The 17,459-nt window shown below is 45.5% G+C and overlaps 1 protein-coding gene across 4 annotated transcripts in view; it reads left to right on the plus strand.

Annotated features, from left to right (window-relative positions):
- eea1 (early endosome antigen 1) overlaps window positions 1–17,459 on the plus strand; it is a 94,025-nt gene that overhangs the window by 18,998 nt on the left and 57,568 nt on the right. For 3 of the 4 annotated variants that reach the window (XM_080207177.1, XM_080207175.1, XM_080207176.1), the window contains 6 exons: window positions 7,900–8,021; window positions 11,022–11,076; window positions 11,177–11,242; window positions 12,950–12,989; window positions 13,930–14,043; window positions 15,026–15,147. In XM_080207177.1, the coding sequence (XP_080063303.1) occupies window positions 7,900–8,021; window positions 11,022–11,076; window positions 11,177–11,242; window positions 12,950–12,989; window positions 13,930–14,043; window positions 15,026–15,147 (519 nt within the window). Of the gene's footprint in view, window positions 1–7,899; window positions 8,022–11,021; window positions 11,077–11,176; window positions 11,243–12,949; window positions 12,990–13,929; window positions 14,044–15,025; window positions 15,148–17,459 lie in introns of those variants that run through there. The other variant, XM_080207178.1, reaches the window with a different exon arrangement.

Here is a 17,459-nt window from a genome sequence, read left to right on the forward strand (position 1 = left end):
TGACTTCAGTAGCAAGCAATAAATGAACAAATTTCACAAAGTACATCAAAGAAAAAGATTTAATGAAGAAATTTCATTACACCAACACTTAGGCCACACGAGCACCCACAATCCCCATCTGTTTTCTATTTCTAAGAGGTCAGCTGACCACATCACTTCGCCATTGGTTACACTGTCTGTCTGGTCAGCTGACCTTCATAGCATGTTACCTTTGGTTACATCATAATGGACCCCCCCCCAATCACATGCTCTCTTCTCAATCTACCCTGTCCAATCCTGTTAGAATTTTACAAGTTTCTATGAGATCCCCCCTCGCTCTTCTAAAACTCCAGTGAATATAATACCAGCCGACCTAGTCTCTCCTCATGTGACAGGACCTGCCATCCCTGGAATCAGCCCGGTAAACCTTCGCTGTACTCCCATCTGGAGCAAGGATACCCTTCCTTGGATGTGGACACCAAAACTGCGCACTATATTCCAGATGTGTCCTCACCAACACCCTGTGCAGTTGTAGTGAACATCTCTCTTCCTGTACTAAAGTCCTCTTGCTGTGAAGGCCAACATATTTGCCATTTTTACCATCTGCTGTTCCTGCATGCTTGCTTTCAGCGACTAGTGCATGAGAGCACAAAGGTCTCGCTGAGGATCCACCTCTCTCAATTTACACCCATTCAAGTAATAATCTGCTTTCCTGTTATTGCTACCAGAGTGGATAACCTTATATTTATCTACATTATACTGCACCTGCCATGCATATGTCCACGCGCTCACCCTGCCCAAACCACACTGAAGCATCTCTGCTCCCACTCAACTTTGTATCGTCCGCAAATTTGGAGATAATGCATTTAGTTTAGGGAAACACTCAAGTATTTGGAGAAGATCGCTATGTAATTATGATCGGCAACTCTTGTGGTCAATAAGGAAGGTAACTCAATTTGTGCATCTCCAGGGATCACCAGTTAAGTATTTTGAAGCTGGTTTGGGAGTTATATGAATGACTGTGGGGTGGATCGTTAGGCTGCTGGTAATTTTGCTGTCCGTTTACAATTTTTTTGTGCCACTCTGCACATTTTGACTGTCGGCAATGAACTAGAAACAGCAACACAGACCGTTACCAAGGAATAGGTCCAATTAGCCTAAATAGGTCAGGCACGTTCTGACATCTTAAAAGCCTTGCGACTGGAGCACCCTTAATTTGTCTCTGCTTTTCGAGCTGGTTTTGTTTTTTTTACTGCTTGTTGTGTTGAGTGAGGAGGAACGGGAAGCTAAAGCGTATCGGATCAGGCATACGAACAGGAGTTAGCCGTTCATTCCTTCCAGCAAGTTCAACAGGTCGTATCTATTGGATAGGTGTCAGACGCATTATTTACAGTCACACAGGAGGAAGTTTGAGCTGCTTTGGGAGGTTGTGTAAAATGCTGGATTTCCAGGTGTTCCCAGATGTTGTCCCTGTGGCCAGAAAACTTGCGACAGCTGGTGTGTTTTCAGACTGACTGGGGAGGGGTGTGTGTACCTGCGTGTATGTGTGCGTTTGGAAGCTGTAGGCAGGGTCCAAGGAGAGAGATCTGAAGGAATCCGCAGTTGCACATTGGAAACATCAGCTCGGTGAGAAGAGTTTATAAATAAGGCAAAGATTTTTATGAGCTGTTCATATTTAATGGAGCCCATTCTTCATTCTCACATCACTTTTGCTCCTTTTACAAATCACCTTAAATCTGTGCACTCTCGTTCCTGATCCTTTTATGAGCAGGAACAGTTTCTCCCAATCTACTCTGCCCAGCCCCCTCATGAGTTTGAATGTCTTCTTTTATCCGCCTTCTCTCCAAGGAGAACAGTCCCAATTTCTCCAATCTAACATCGTTCCTGGAACCATTCACCGGTGTGTTCCTATCCCTGTGGCTGCATGTGAACATCTCATCAGATTATTATGTCCAGGATTACCAGGCTAGTAATATAACCACTGTGCTACCTGGAAAGAAAACATTTGGAAATTCTGTGAATTTGCGTATCATCCTTGGGGAACATTCACAGAAAGCATCTTCCGTTAACAGACCAATTCCCATGAACTAATACTTAAGTTCTCCTGTGTACAGACAGGAGGTTTGATTGCAAATGAGCGTTCTCCCATTATAAAATAATGAACTGAAAACATAGAAAAATACAAGATAGGAGCAGGAGGAGGCCATTTGGCCCTTTGAGCCTGCTCCACCATTCATTACGATCATGGCTGATCATCCAACTCAATAGCCTAATCCTGCTTTCTCCCCATAACCTTTGATCTCGTTTGCCCCAAGTGCTATATCCAGCCGCTTCTTGAATGCATTCAATGTTTTGGCATCAACTATTTCCTGTGGGAATGAATTCCACAGGCTCACCACTCTGGGTGAAGAAATGTCCCCTCGCTTGCGAAATGGTCTACCTTGAAACCTGCCAACGGCAACTTCCTTCCTGCATCTATTCTGTCTAGACCTGTTAGAATTTTATAAGTCTCTATGAAACCCTCTCATTCGTCTGAACTCCAGCGAAAACAATCCTAACCTAGTTAATCTCTCCTCATACATCAGTCCCACCATTCCTGGAATCAATCTAGTAAACCTTTGCTGCACTCCCTCGAGAGCAAGAACTCAGAAAAACTGCACACAATATCCTAGGTTTGGCCTCACCAAGTCCCTGTATAATTGCAACAACGTAAAAAGTCTGACAACACCAGGTTTTAGTCCAACCTATTTATTTGATAATATACTCGCAAGCTTTCGGGTTAGTCCCTTCGTCAGGTGAATGGAGAGTTCTGGCCTCAGACAGAGCATATAAAGCACAGCTTTAGGGGCTAACCCGAAAGCTTGCGAGTATATTATCAAATAAATAGGTTGGACTAAAACCTGGTGTTGTCAGACTTTTTACTGTGTTTACACCAGTCCAACGCCGGCATACCCACATCATAATTGCAACAACACATCCCTGCTCCTGTACTCGAAACCTCTCGCAATGAAGGCCAACATGCCATTTGCCTTCTTTACTGCCTGCTGTACCAGCATGCTTACCTTCAGTGACTGGTGCACAAGAACACCCAGGTCCCTCTGTACACTCCCCTCTCCCAATTTACAGCCATTCAGATAGTAACCTGCTTTCTTGCTTTTGCTTCCGAAGGGAATAACTTCACACTTATCCAAATTATACTGTATCTGCCACTGATTTGCCCAATCACCCAACCTGTCCAGATCATTCTGAAGGATCTCTGCATCCTTGTCACAGTTTGCCCTCCCGCCCAACTTGGTATCATCTGCAAACTTTGAGATGTTACGTTTTGTTCCCTCATACAAATCATTAATATATATTGTGAATAGCTGGGGTCCCAGCGTCGATCCCTGTGGCACCCCACTAGTTACTGCCTGCCAATTTGTAAAGCACCCATTAATTCCTACTCTTTGTTTCCTGTCTGCCAACCAGTTTTCTATCCATCTCAATGCACTTCCCCCAATCCCATGCGCTGTAATCTTGCGCAATAATCTCTTGTGTGGGATTTCGTCCACAAATACCACATCCACTGGTTCCCCTTGTCAACTCTACTAGTTATATCTTCAAAGAATTCCAACAGATTTGTCAAACATGATTTCCCCTTCGTAAATCCATGCTGACTTTGATCATATCACTGCTTTCTAAATGCTCCGCCATAAAGTCCTTGATAATGGATTTGAGAAGTTCCCCCACTACCGATGTTGAGCTTAACTGCTCGATAACTCCCTGTTTTCTCTCTACCTCCCTTTCTGAACATTGGAGTGATCTTCCCTACCATCCAATCTGCAGGGACTGTTCCAGAGTCTCTAGAATCCTGGAAGATAACCACCACTGCATCTATTTCTCTAGCCACTCCCTTAAGTACTCTGGGATGAAGATTATCAGGCCCTGGGGATCTATCCACCTTCAATCCCATCAACATTCCCAACACTCTTTCTCTGCTAAATTTGGTTTTCCTCAGTTCTTCCCTCTCACTAAATCTTGCATTCTCCAACATTTCTGGCATCTGATTTGTGAAGACAGAATCAAAGTATACAAAGAACAAAGAACAAAATCAGCCTGGGAAACAGGCCCTTTGGCCCAATGAGCCCGCGCCGCCATCTCAACACCACCAGTCCCCCTCTCCACCCACGACCCCTGTCTAATGTTTTATGGCCATCCAGATTGAGGGAATCTGATTTAGGGACAATTTATTCCTGCCAATCAGCCTAACAGCACATCTTTGGGGTGTGGGAGGAAACCGGAGCACCCGGAGAAAACCCACGCAAGCATGGGGAGAATGCGCAAACTCCCACAGACACCGGTCCAAATCCATGTGTCTGCACAGCAATCAGCGATAGTCACTGAGCTGTCGTCTTGCCCAGTATCTTGTCCAGTTTAGGCACACACTAACGACATGAAGCACTAGGCCAATCTCGAACAACCAAGAGCAGCCCAAGTATCACCCATCGCGTGTATGCCCCTCGTTGAACACGAGGTGGACCGACTTAAAACCTGTGAATGAAAAGAGAAAAACATTATTATCATACCATATCCATTTACATTACCAGGGACGTCCCAATGCTAATGACCCTTATTTGAAACAATCTCCTATATCCACCCATCTCCAACCCAGTCATGTGCCTGTCTAAGTTGCTCTTAAATGACTCTAGTGTGTTTGCCTCCACCACCTTACTTGGCAGAGCATTCCATACCCCCACTACCCTCTGTGTGAAAAACCTCCCTCTAACATCTGTGTTGTATCTCTCCCCCCCTCACCTTGAGTCCATGGCCCCTTGTCCTACGTGTCTTCATTTGTGTATTCATTTGTTCAGCCATTTCTTTGTCCTTTATTATACAGTCCCCCGTTTCTGTTTGTAGGGGACCTACGTTTGTCTTCACCAACCTCTTTCTCTTTATGTTTCTATAGAAACTTAGTGTAAGCCTTTATGTTCCCTGCAAGCTTACATTTGTACTGTATTTTCCCCTTCTTAATTCCTTGGTCCTTCTTTGCTGAATTTTAAACTGCTCTCAATGTCTTTAAAGTTTGCCCATTATCATTACGCGTTATCACTAATAGCCCCTAATTTAGTGGCCCTCTTTGAATATTGCTACTGTATGACTTATATACCAACTACCTGTGTGTTCATCAGTAATAGATGCTCAGTAATAGAAACTGGACTGTTGTATGTTGACTATACTTTGCTCACTAAGTCAGAAAAAAATGAGAGCCATTTTTTAATTGGAGTCTAAAATTCTACTCAGGAAAGGAGCACACTAAGGTTTTCTGATGTAATTCCAATTTTAATCTTGTTCACTCAGGAGACCAATTACTCGAGGATTGTAAAGCTTAATCCATTGATTGCAATGCTGACTGTTTTTTATTATCTATATTAGAGATATTACATTCTATTTTCTATTATATTATAAGTACATATCCATGTACTTCCAATGTTCAACAGTAATAACCCTGAGCATTCCCCCGCTCACCTTTCAAAATAATTAGGCTTGTAATTATTAGAAACTACAGTTGCTTTCTTCGAAGATCTGGTTTGTTGGAGTGCCCGATGAAAAGGAATTGATCAGAAAGAAGTTCTGTATGCAATCTGTATTTTTAACAAGGAGATATTAATGTTCTTTGAGTGTTGGATCCACATCTTTGTACCATTCATTGGCAGAATCATTGCTCCTTGCTCCTTCCTGTACCCTTGAATACTCTTCACTGACCTTGCATAGGTTTCCCAAGTCCCCCTGAACGGGCTGCATTGGAGGTCAGTTATTTGTAGACTCGATGTGTGGAATTTTACTGGCACGTTTGCTTGAGGTTCGTAAGGTCCTGCCCAAGGCCAATGGAGAATGCCATTCTCCAAGCCTCACCTGCTCCTGGAATCGGGGCGGGCGTGCCGGTAAAATTCCGGTCTGCGTGTAATGGGATTCTCTGCCTTGTTGCGTCTTGACTTTGAGTCATTGAGATTTGAAGAAAAGGAAGAGGAATTTTGAGAACCAAGTTCAGAAGAACAGTGACATTGACCGTGACAGAGAAAGACTTCAGCTGGGTAAGAGAAAGATTTGCGTTGACAAAAGAATTGGTCCCTGGCGCTTTGCGGCAGCAGTGTGCTAACACTGTGCTGCCACTCCCCCACAATGAAGGATATGTAGGAAATGTGCGAGATCTAAGAATAGTAAGATTAGGAATTTTGATACAATTTTAAAACTTGAGACCAAATTCACTGACAACAACAGTTTAGGTTTACTGGAAGCTTGTTTACATAGTGGGCAATGGTTTCCATTCCTGTTGAGAGGCTTGAGGAGACTGAGGTGTGCACGATCTGAGGATTGAGGAGAATGAGCTCTAAGCACCGAGACCAGAGACTGTCGGTTGTGGAAGACTCCGTTAGACTTTTAACGCGCCAACCTAGGTTAAAGAACTGTAGTGGGAGAAAGGACATAGCACCAGGGGAAGGCCCAAGTTAACAAGGCAAGTCAGATGATTCATGAACTGTACCTGAGGGAGACCTGCGAGCAGTGTTAGTGAGACACCGTTTATGGTAATGTATTTTATAATACGTGCACCTGGGGCATTACCACTGGCATCCAGATGTTTTATATGATCAAGTATGATTCACCAGTGTTTCGGGTGCAGCAACTGCAGAACTATAATGCAGGCAATGATCTCCAGTAGTCGGGAAGTTCTCAAGTCAGAATGAATTTGGTTTCTGACAGAGCAGATTGCAATGTCGTAGTCACATGCATCCTGCGCATTTTCATTAAATATTACTGCACTGGAACGCCCGTTCAGTCACGTTGCCTGGTATTTGAACTGAAGTTCAGCAAGAGAATTAAGCAGCTTGATGAGGGTAGCGCAGCTTTTGTGATTATTATGGCAAAGGAACCAAATAATCCAACCTGAAGCAGATTTTTGTTTTGGTAACCCTACTAGGGATGTGTTGCTGTGTTAAAGCCGTGTAAATGCACATTGTCTCAAATGGACAGGTATGAAAAGGACTCCTCAGTAAGAGGCAGCAAATAGACTCAATGGAGGACGGGGTGATTATGGTACTTGAAGGCCAGTGTACATTCTGGGAATCCATCTGTCCCTCGATACCAGGATGGCACAGTGGTGCCACTGCTGCCTCACAGTGCCAGGGACCCGGGTTCAATTCCTCAGGTCACTGTTCCTGCAGAGTCTGTGCGTTCTTCTCGTGTTTTCGTGGGTTTCCGCAGGTGCTCCAGTTTGCTCCCACAGTCTGAAAGACGTGTCGGTTGGGTGCATCAGCCATGCTAAATTCTCCCCCGGTATACCCAAACAGGTGCCGGAGTGTGGCGGCTAGGGGATTTTCACAGTAACTTCATTGCAGTGCTAATTAAGCCTACTTGTGACACCAATAAATAAACTTTAACTTGAGTTGGGTCTGGGGAGAGGTTGCCCAGAGCTCACCCCTGCCCAGGCCTTGGGTTAAGATGTTTGTCAGAGGCTGATGTGTACATTTAAAGTGGACCCCAGCAGGTTGCCAGTAAGGGGGCTGTTGTCCGCAGAATGAAGCCGAGGTGGTTTGCCGAGAGTGGAGGGGTTAGGCTTTGTTGGTTATGGAGGATTTGTTGCGAGTGCTGACCCTAATACACTAATAGGCAGAGATGAATACTCATGCACACAAGCAGCATGCAATATTCATCATCAGCTTCTGCACCAGTCAGTGCTGCAGTGGAACTGCTTTCATTCTCTGATTTTCCCCCAGCGACTCTGTCCGCTTAGCATGATCTGTTTGGCGTTGCAACCTTTTGCTGTGAGGTGTCACCTTTCTTTGCTCCCCATTTCCAGTGAACCTCTGTGCGTGTGAGCAGCGCTGGATTTGTGTGCGTGAACATGCCGGCCTCTTTATTTTTGTGTCTACTTCCGTTTCGCAGGGTTTCATTTGCCCGCTGTGCATGAAGTCTCATGCTTCAGCAGAAGATCTCTTCAAACACTACGAAGCATTTCACGAACCGGGAAATGACACTGGCCCCAGAGAAGAAACAGCTTTGAGAAGGTTTGTGTCTGCGCTTTTCGGAAGCTCTTTCTGCTATTTTTCTGCTCACCTCAGACACTCTGGGTTCATTCAGCAGACTCGGCGCTGTGCTGTTTAGAATACTCACTGGAACTTGGCAAATGAAGATGTCTAATTGTTGACACTAGTTTATCAGTCGATTTGTATTTTCAATGTCAGCCTTGGCTTGCCTTTTGAGTCAGAAGGTTATGGGTTCCAGTCTCCCCTCCAAGACTTGAATGAAACATCGAAGCAGGTGGGGACTGCTGCTCTGTTGGGAGGTGCTGTCCTTTGGGGGCAATTTTCTTTGTGCTTCATTCGTGGGACATGGTGTCACTGGCTGGCTGGTATTTGTTGCTCGTCCCTAATTGCCCTTGACTTGCTCGGCCATTTCAGAGGGCAGAGTCAACCACATTGCTGTGGCTGTGGAATCACATGTAGGCCAGACCAGGTAAGGAAGGCAGATTTCCTTCCCTAAAGGACGCTAACGAGCCGGATGGATTTTTCCGACAATGGTTTCACGGTCATCAGTAGATTCTTAATTCCAGATTTTTTTTATTGAATTCAAATTCCTCTATCAACCATGGCGGGATTCGAACCAGGGTCTCCAGAACATTAGCTGAGTTTCTGGATTAAAAGTCGAAGGATAACATCACTAGGCCATTGCCTCGCCCTTTGGGCGCAGTGATAAACCGAGGCTCTGTCTCAGGCAGATATGAATGATCCAGTGCTTCTATTTCAAAGCAAAGCATACAATTCCTACAGCGCAGAAAAAGGCCATTTGGCCCATTGAGCCTGCACTGACTTTCCGAAAGAGCATCCCACCAGGCCTTCCCCTCTACCCTATCCCTGTGACCCTGCACATTTACCATGGCTAATTCCCCCTAACCTACACATTTTGGGGCACTAAGGGGCAATTTAGCATGGTCAGCCCACCTGACCCGCACAAATTTGGAGGGGCTGTGGGTGAAAACCGGAGGAAACCCACACAGACAGAGGGAGAATGTGCAAACTCCACAGCCAGTGACCTATGCCAGTATCGAACCTGGTCTTTGACACTGTGAGGCAGTAGCGCTAACCACTGTGTGCTGGCCACTGGCAGTAAAGATAGGCGATATGGCCATTTATCTGAATGCTTTTCGTGCGCTCTTACAAATTGGCTGTAGCATTCCATACAAAAGACTCTTCAAAAGGTATCTAATCGGCTGTGGAGCACTTTCCGGATGGAACTAAATCAAATTGAGGCAAGATGTCTAACAGAAAATGTGACCAGCCAGGGCACACAGACCATCATTGTTAAACGGGCAGCAGTTTGCAATGTTATAATGGAGAATGCCTTTATCTGTCTAACTTATTACAGAAAAATTCCACCCTACCGACCCCTCTCTATAATCAAATTATTTTTAAATGTTCTGGATGTGAGTTTTGAAAATTAAGTGTATCCCTTAATAAAATAAACCATTTATAAGTTCACTTATCTCCCTCCTGGTGATGAGAGTAAGCACTCGCACTTTCTGCATGTCTGGTGTGTTGTGGTCTAACATTTTTGATGCTGATGAACCCTCTCGGGTAGATAGGGTTTAGATGAAGGGGAGTGGGAGTGGGAAAATATTTGGCTCCGACCTTCCCGTGAAAAAGAAATTACTTTGAATGGCTCATGTTTCAAATTAGAATCACAAGGTGGTTAGACCACAGAAGGAGGCCATTCAGCCCATCGTGCCTGTGCTAGCTCTGTGCTAGAGCAACTCAGCTACTCCAACATCCCTTCCTTTCTCTGTAACCCTGCATGTTTCTTTCTCTTGATATAATTGCCGAGATCCTCTTTGAAAGCCACGATTGAATCTGCCCCCCACCACTTTCTCAGGCTGCACATTCCAGATCCGACCCACTTGTAGAGTATTAAAAAAACTCTTACGTTGTCTTTGGTTCTTTTGTTGATCACCTTAAATCTGCGCCTTGTAGTTTTTAACCTTTGCTTCACTGGTAACAGTTTGTCTCCATTTACTCTTTGTTTTGATCGCTTAATCCCCTCTTCACCTTCGCTGAGATGAAGAACTCCAGTTTCTGGCGTCTGTCTATCTAACTGAAGTTTCTTAGCCCCGAGACCATACTTGTAAACCTTTTCTGCACCCTCTCTAATGATTTCACGTTATTCCTGAAGTGCGGTGCCCAGAATTGAACACGGTACTCTAGTTGGGACTGAACCAGCGTTTTCTAAAGGTTCACCATAACTTTTGTGCCTTTTTGTTTCTGATTCGGTAAGGTTCAAATGGAAATGTGATCACTTCCGTTAACCCAACACTTCAAATGGAGGGAAAGATAGTCTTATTGGTTAGAAGTGGGGAGGTGATGGCCGAGTGGTATTATCGCTAGACTATTAATTCAGGAACTCAGCTGGGGACCTGGGTTCGAATCCCACCACGGCAGATGGCGGAATTTAAATTCAGTTTAAAAAAAATCTGAAATTATGAATCTACTGACGACCATGAAACCATTGTCAGAAAAACCTATCTAGTTCACTACTATCCTTCAGGGAAGGAAATCTGCCGTCCTTACTCCGATCCGGCCTATATGTGACTCCAGAGCCTCAGCAATGTGGTTGACTCACAACTGCCCTCCAAGGGCAAGTAGGGATGGGCGATAAATGCTGGCCAGTCAGAGATGCCCCTGTCCCATGAATGAATAAAAAAGTATCATGTGTTACTCGGTCAATAACCGCAACACCCTGGCAAATGATCCCAGCTTGGGAAGGATATCCCTTTGTTTTTCCCTTTGCTTCCTCAAGTGATCTAAGGCACTCTTCTGCGAGAAGAAAGCGTTACAGATTTTAGGGGTGTTTAAACAGCCTCAGTGTTTTCCTACATCGCTGGTGCTGATCGTTGCCGATAGCTGGCAGTAAATTAATTTGAGGCTCCAGTGGAGATGGAGGAGGGGGAAGTGAGCAGTTTGTATTTGTGGCGGATCTGTGCACCATAATTAATAACGTTTCCCTTTCCCGTGCAGAGATGACCTCGCGCTCCATCAACAAGAGGTGCAGGATCTCCAGGCCTCCTTAAAGGTTGGAATGTGCATGTTCAGATTTCTGCAGCTCCACCTGTTGTTGCCCGTAGCCACTGGGCTCCACTTCTACTCAAACCGCTGATCTCTTCTCCCCACAGGAGGAGCGCTGGTTCACGCAAGAGTTGAAGAAAGAACTGGATAAAGTGCAAGGACAGCTGAAGCAAGTAATTCCTTTCACATACCTTCAGTGCCAGGCTTTGCGATATCTGGAAAGCTGGATTGCAGCCAGTGTTGATTTACGTAACCTTTTGCACAGCAGCCCTGGTTGTCTCTGTGATGCTTGGACCTGGGCGCAAGAGCAGAGAGTCCTGGGGTTCATAAGCACTATCTTTAAAGGTAGCAGGGCAAGGTGAAAAGGCTGCTGCTTTTTTCAATAAGATTTAAAGTTATTTAAGGTGACGCAGCTAGGCTTACGTTACGAGCGGCACGGTAGCACAGCGGGTTAGCACTGCTGCTTCACAGCTCCAGGGTCCTGGGTTTGATTCCCGGCTCAGGTCACTGTCCGTGTGGAGTTTGCACCTTCTCCTCGTGTCTGTGTGGGTTTCCTCCGGGTGCTCCGGTTTCCTCCCACGGTCCAAAGATGTGTGGGTTGGGTTGATTGGCCGTGCTAAGAAATTGCCGCTTAATATCCAGGGATGTGTAGGTTAGAGGGATTAGTGAGTATAATATGTAGGGATATGGGGGTAGGGCCTGGGTGGGGTTGTGTTCGGTGCAGACTCGATGGGCCGAAGGGCCTCATTCTGCACTGTATTCAGTAATTCAGTAATGTTGTTCACTGAACAAAGAGAACAACACACAGCACGGGAAACAGGCCCTTCGGCCCAACGAGCCCACGCCGCCGTCCCACTGGGTTCAATGATTCTATGATTAACACTGCAATGAAGTTACTGTGAAAATCCCCTAGTCACCACATTGCGGCGCCTGTTCGGGTACACTGAGGGCGTGTGTGTAGCATGGCCAATTCACCTAACTTGGGATAATGGGAGGAAACCGGAGCACCTGGAGGAAATCCGTGCAGACATGGGGAGAACATGCAAACTCCGCGCAGTGACCCAAGCCGGGAATCGAATCCAGGTCCTTGGGAGCGGTTGGGAGGAACCTTTCACCCGTGAGTTTTTGGAGTATGCCCTGTACTACCTGAAGCTGTTGAAGCACTGCTGGGTCATGGCATTTAAGAGGGAGTGACTTGGAAGATTTTTTTGGGGAGGTGAGGAAAACGAAGGCAGGATGAGGCTGATGTGGGCCTGATGTGAAGTCAGCCACGGTATTTTTCAGTTTTCCTTCAGCTCTACCTGACTTGCATTTGGAAGTAAAATGGTATCAGATTCCAAGTACTGAAAATGATGCAGTTTCTTTAATTGAGTTTTGTCCAGTCTGTTAGTTACTAGCCAGGTGTGGCTCATTGTATTTCTGATAAGTTGATAAGGATGTGTAAGAGGCGCGAGTTGTAGGACTTTGATCTTAATATTTGAATACAGCATGGCATATACACACAAGCTTTCACCTTTTTTGTCCATTTGCTGGTGAAATGGTGAGAGGAAAAGCATTGTGTACATATTTATTAATCAATGTGAGTGCTGAACTTCTGTAACAAGTGCTTTACTTGGTTTTGAGTAGTGGGCATTGTTTGTAGAGTAATGAAGTGCGTTTACCTGAATTGTCTGGGATGTTTTCCACTAAAATTACAAAAATGGTTACAAACGGTGTCACTGTCTCTCCGTGTGTAGAGAGTCATATTTATATCAGATTACATTGAGTTGATTTCTAGAATTATTGCTGCATTCTTTTATTTAAAAACAATCCAGCTGACCTAATTGACATTGTGAAGTGTTGGATATGGTGTTGTAAACTCGTTCCACATTTCTTTCCAGGCATCCCTGTCCGGTGGAGTGATGTCCCCTGACTCGACAGGTAAATGAGATGGTCCCAGCAACCTGCATCGAAACTGTTGACTGACAGACGTTTTCTAAAATCAATTCTGAAGAGTCATTGATGCCGCAGAGAAAGGCAATGTCAGTGGGGCAAACCAATCAGTCCCATTTCCCTGCTTTATCCATATAACCCTGCAAGTTGTCCCCCTCGATTACCCATCCAGTTTCCTTTTGAAATTATTGATTGTCTCTGTTACCACACCCTCGAGCTCCAGGTCATTACCACTCGCTGGGTAAAGAAAATAAAGTTCTTTCTCCCAGTGGGAAAGTTGGAGTAGACTAGATGGGCTGAATGGCCTCTGTCTGCATTGCAAGGATTTTATGATTACCTGTGCACTACTACTTTCCAAAAACCTTAAATCTGTGTCCTTCTAATCCTTGTATTGTCAGCTAATGGGAACAGCTTCTCCTTGTCCTTTTCTAAATCTCTCTTAATTTTGCACATTTCTATCAAAACTCCCTTGATCTCCAAGTTTCTTCAACCTCACCTTGTAACTAACATCCTTCAATCCTGGAACCATTCTGGTAAATCTCCTCTGCACCCTCTCAAGACCCTCACACCTGTCCTAACACCAGAATTTGTTGCAACTGTCTAGTTGTTGCTTAATGAGAACTTCATAAAGGTTCAGCACAGCATCCCTACTTTAATACCTGGTGCCTTTGTGAAGCATGAGATCCCATTCGCTTTGCTAACCACTCTCAATGCGTCCTGCCACCTACCAAGAGCTATGCCCAATGTGCCCTCACTTCCATCTGTCCCTGCACAGTGTTGAGAACTGTGCCATCCCTACCAAAATCCATCACAAAATATGTACCTGTACTCGTGGCCACCTTTTACTCCAGTCTTATTTCTTGTAGTTTTGACAAGCAGTAACTCTGAGGAAGTTTACTAACTGGCTTTTTATTTGCTCTTTTTGTAGCGCTAACAGACCTCCAGCGCCAGTTGGAAGATACTCAGGTAGAGGGGATGAAGGTCAAACAGATGAATGAGTTGTTGGAACAGAAAGCTGCCACGTTAGCGACTGAATTAGTCGGTGAGTGGGAGTTCCCTCACTGAAGGACTGAGTTAAATAAAGGAAGATTTGCAATGTACAGAACAGTAACAGCCAAGAGGGAGGCCTTTTGGCTTGTCACGTTCCCCCTCGAGGAACTCAACTAGACTCACTCCCCTGCCTTGACCCGGAGCTCGGAACATTTTCTCTCTTCAGTGTTCGATATTGTTTTGAAAGTCACAAGTGCAGAACAGACCTGAATCAAACACCGTGCTCATAAAATATTGAGGGCAAACCAATGTTTTACACCAGTTCATTATAAGTTATTTTTAGACTCAGTGCCCATATTCATAAAACCCTGGATGTTGTATGCTTTCTTAACACTTGTCCAGTAACCTTCAATCATTTGTGCATAACCCCGGCCTGCTTTGCGCCCCTCCCTCCCCCCCCCCCCCCACCCCGTCCCGCTTTGCACCCCCTCCCCTTCCACAACCTCCTTCGCCCTCCCCCCCCCGGCCTGCTCCGTGCCACTCCCCCAATTCAGAATGTTCCAAAGCACTGTATCCAATTAAATATTTATGAAATATGGTCACCGCTGTAATGTAGGACTAGCAGCTGGCTTGTACACAACAATCTTCCACAAACAGCAAGTTGGTGATCATATCTGTTTTTGTGACGTTGGTTGTGGAATAAATGTTGACCTGTTTACTGGGGAGCACTTTGCTGCTCTTCTGCAAAATAGAACCTTTTGATTCCACCTGGGAGACCAGACGGGTCTCGGCTTAACGCCTTTAGAAAGTTGGTATCTCTGACCATCCAGCACTCCCTCAGGACTGCACTGTGCTCATCGGCCTTGTTTCCATGCTCAAGTCTCTGGAACGGGATTTCACCCCAGCAGCCTCTGCCTCTGAGGCAGTCGTGCTAACACGAACTGCTGCTGACATCTGAGGCTGATTCCAAACAGTATGTCCTCTCAAACAGCTGAACCATCATTCGTAGGTTGATATTCTTCATTCCTTGGCAGATATTAAAGCAAAGTTTGATGAAGAGAAAAGCCACAGAGATCTTGCAGAGACGAGACTGAAAAGCTTAATGGAAGAACTGGAAAAGGGAAGGAGCGTGACTGAAAAACTCCAGAATGAATTGGTGCGTGGGTTTTAAAAAGTTTTAATATCTAGCTTCATCCCTGAGATTAGCTAAAGTATTCAAGCTACCAAACAAGGTCTTGGAGATTTGTCCCTCTCTGTGATAAAATTATTTTTCTCCTTTTCTCCTGTAGTATAAATTGTGATGATAGTTTGAAATTTGGCATTCTTGTGTTTGTCCTGATGAGTGTGAGATGAAAAGCTTTGACAACATGTTTCTCAGCACTATTCCAAGTTCTCTACTACCAAGCGACTATTTCTAATTATTTGGTTCTGCCACAGTGTTTTGTTGCCTCTCTAGTCTAGGGCGGCACAGTGGTTAGCACTGCTGCTTCACAGCTCCAGGGCCCTGGGTTTGATTCCCGGCTCGGGTTGCTGTCTGTGTGGAGTTTGCACATTCTCCTCGTGTCTGCGTGGGTTTCCTCCAGGTGCTCTGGTTTCCTCCCACATGTGCGGGTTAGGTTGATTGGCTGTGCTAAAATTGCCCTTAGTGTCCTAAGATGTGTAGTGAGATTAGAGGGTAAATCTGTAAGGATATGAGGATAGGGCCTGGGTGGGATTGTGGTCAGTGCAGACTCGATGGGCCGAATGGCCTCTTTCTGTGCTGTAGGGTTTCTATGATTCTAGCCTAACGAATTGCATCCACCTTTTGGGCTTTTAAAACATCCACCTAGTGACTGGCACAGTGGTTGGCATCACTTCCTCAGTGCCAGGGACCCAGGTTCAATTCTAGCCTCGGGTGACTGTGGGGAGTTTGCACTTTCTCCCCATGTCTACATTGGTTTTCCTTTGGGCGCTCCGATTTCCTCCCACAGACCAAAGATGTGTGGGTTAGGTTCATTGTCAGTTTGATTAGCAGGATAAATATGTGGGGTTACAGGCATTGGGCCTGGGTGGGATTGTTGTTGGTGCAGACTCGATGGGCCGAATGGCCTTTTTCTGTGTTGTAGGGATCGTATGGATCCTTTCACGATGTTTTACGACTTGGAGGGCTATACCCTAGCGTCATGTGTTGGAGCAATTACTACAGATGAGTTCTGCCAAACAGAAGTAGGTTGCTGAGCCTATCATGAGGCTCTCTGTATGAGCTTCCAGCGAGTCCCAGTCCCTTCTTCATTTCCTCTTCGAGAAATTGTTCATTTTCAATTATATGTCCGATTTCCCCTTTGGAAACTCCAGCTGAATCTGCTTCCCGTGCGTAACTTCAGATTCCAGGCACATTAACCTGGTGGTTTTGGTACTGTGCTGGCAAACTAGCGGTTATGAGTTCAAATCTCACTTTAGCACGTTCTGAAATTGGATTTAATATAGCCTGTGCTGGTGGCATAAAGACTGAAATTGAAAGCAACTATTTTGATTTGAAAAAGCCAAGTGATTCATTGATATCCCTTCACTGCTCCCTCTGCTCTCGTGAAGAGCCTGGAACAGAGTTCCAGGCAAGACTTCTTGAGAAGGTGAGAGGGCATGGGATCCGAGGGCATGGGATCCAAGGGCCTTTGGCCTTGTGGATCCAGAACTGGCTTGCCTGCAGAAGGCAGAGAGTGGTTGTGGATGGGTCTTTTTCTGCATGGAGGTCAGTCACCAGTGGAGTGCCCCAGGGATCTGTTCTAGGACCCTTGCTGTTTGTCATTTTCATAAATGACCTAGATGAGGAAGTGGAGGGATGGGTAAGTAAGTTCGCCGATGACACGAAAGTCGGTGGTGTTGTGGATGGTCTGGAAGGATGTCAAAAGTTGCAGCAGGACATAAATAGGATGCAGGACTGGGCGGAGAAGTGGCAGATGGACTTCAACGCGGATAAATGTGTAGTCGTCTATTTTGGCAGAACCAATGGGATGAACGAGTACACTATCAAGGGCAGGAGTCTTGGTAGTGTTGAGGAGCAGAAGGATCTTGGGGTCCGGGTCCACAGGACTCTTAAATCGGCCTCGCAGGTGGAGGAGGTGGTCAAGAAGGCGTATGGTGTACTGACCTTCATTAATCGAGGGATTGAGTTTAGGAGTCGGGAGGTAATGCTGCAACTTTATAAGACCCTTGTCAGGCCTCACTTGGAGTACTGTGCGCAGTTCTGGTCGCCTCACTATAGGAAAGACGTAGAAGCTATTGAAAGGGTACAGAGGAGATTTACAAGAATGTTGCCTGGATTGGGAGGCATGCCTTATGAAGTTAGGTTGAGGGAGCTGGGACTCTTCTCCCTGGAGGGACGAAGGTTGAGAGGCGACCTGATAGAGGTTTATAAAATGTTGAGAGGAATAGATAGGGTGGATTCTCAGAGGCTATTTCCCCGGGTTGAAATGGTCGCTACGAGAGGAC

This window comes from Carcharhinus amblyrhynchos, chromosome 19 (genome assembly GCF_965287045.1).
Source record: "Carcharhinus amblyrhynchos chromosome 19, sCarAmb.v2.hapA, whole genome shotgun sequence".
NCBI lineage: Eukaryota > Metazoa > Chordata > Chondrichthyes > Carcharhiniformes > Carcharhinidae > Carcharhinus > Carcharhinus amblyrhynchos.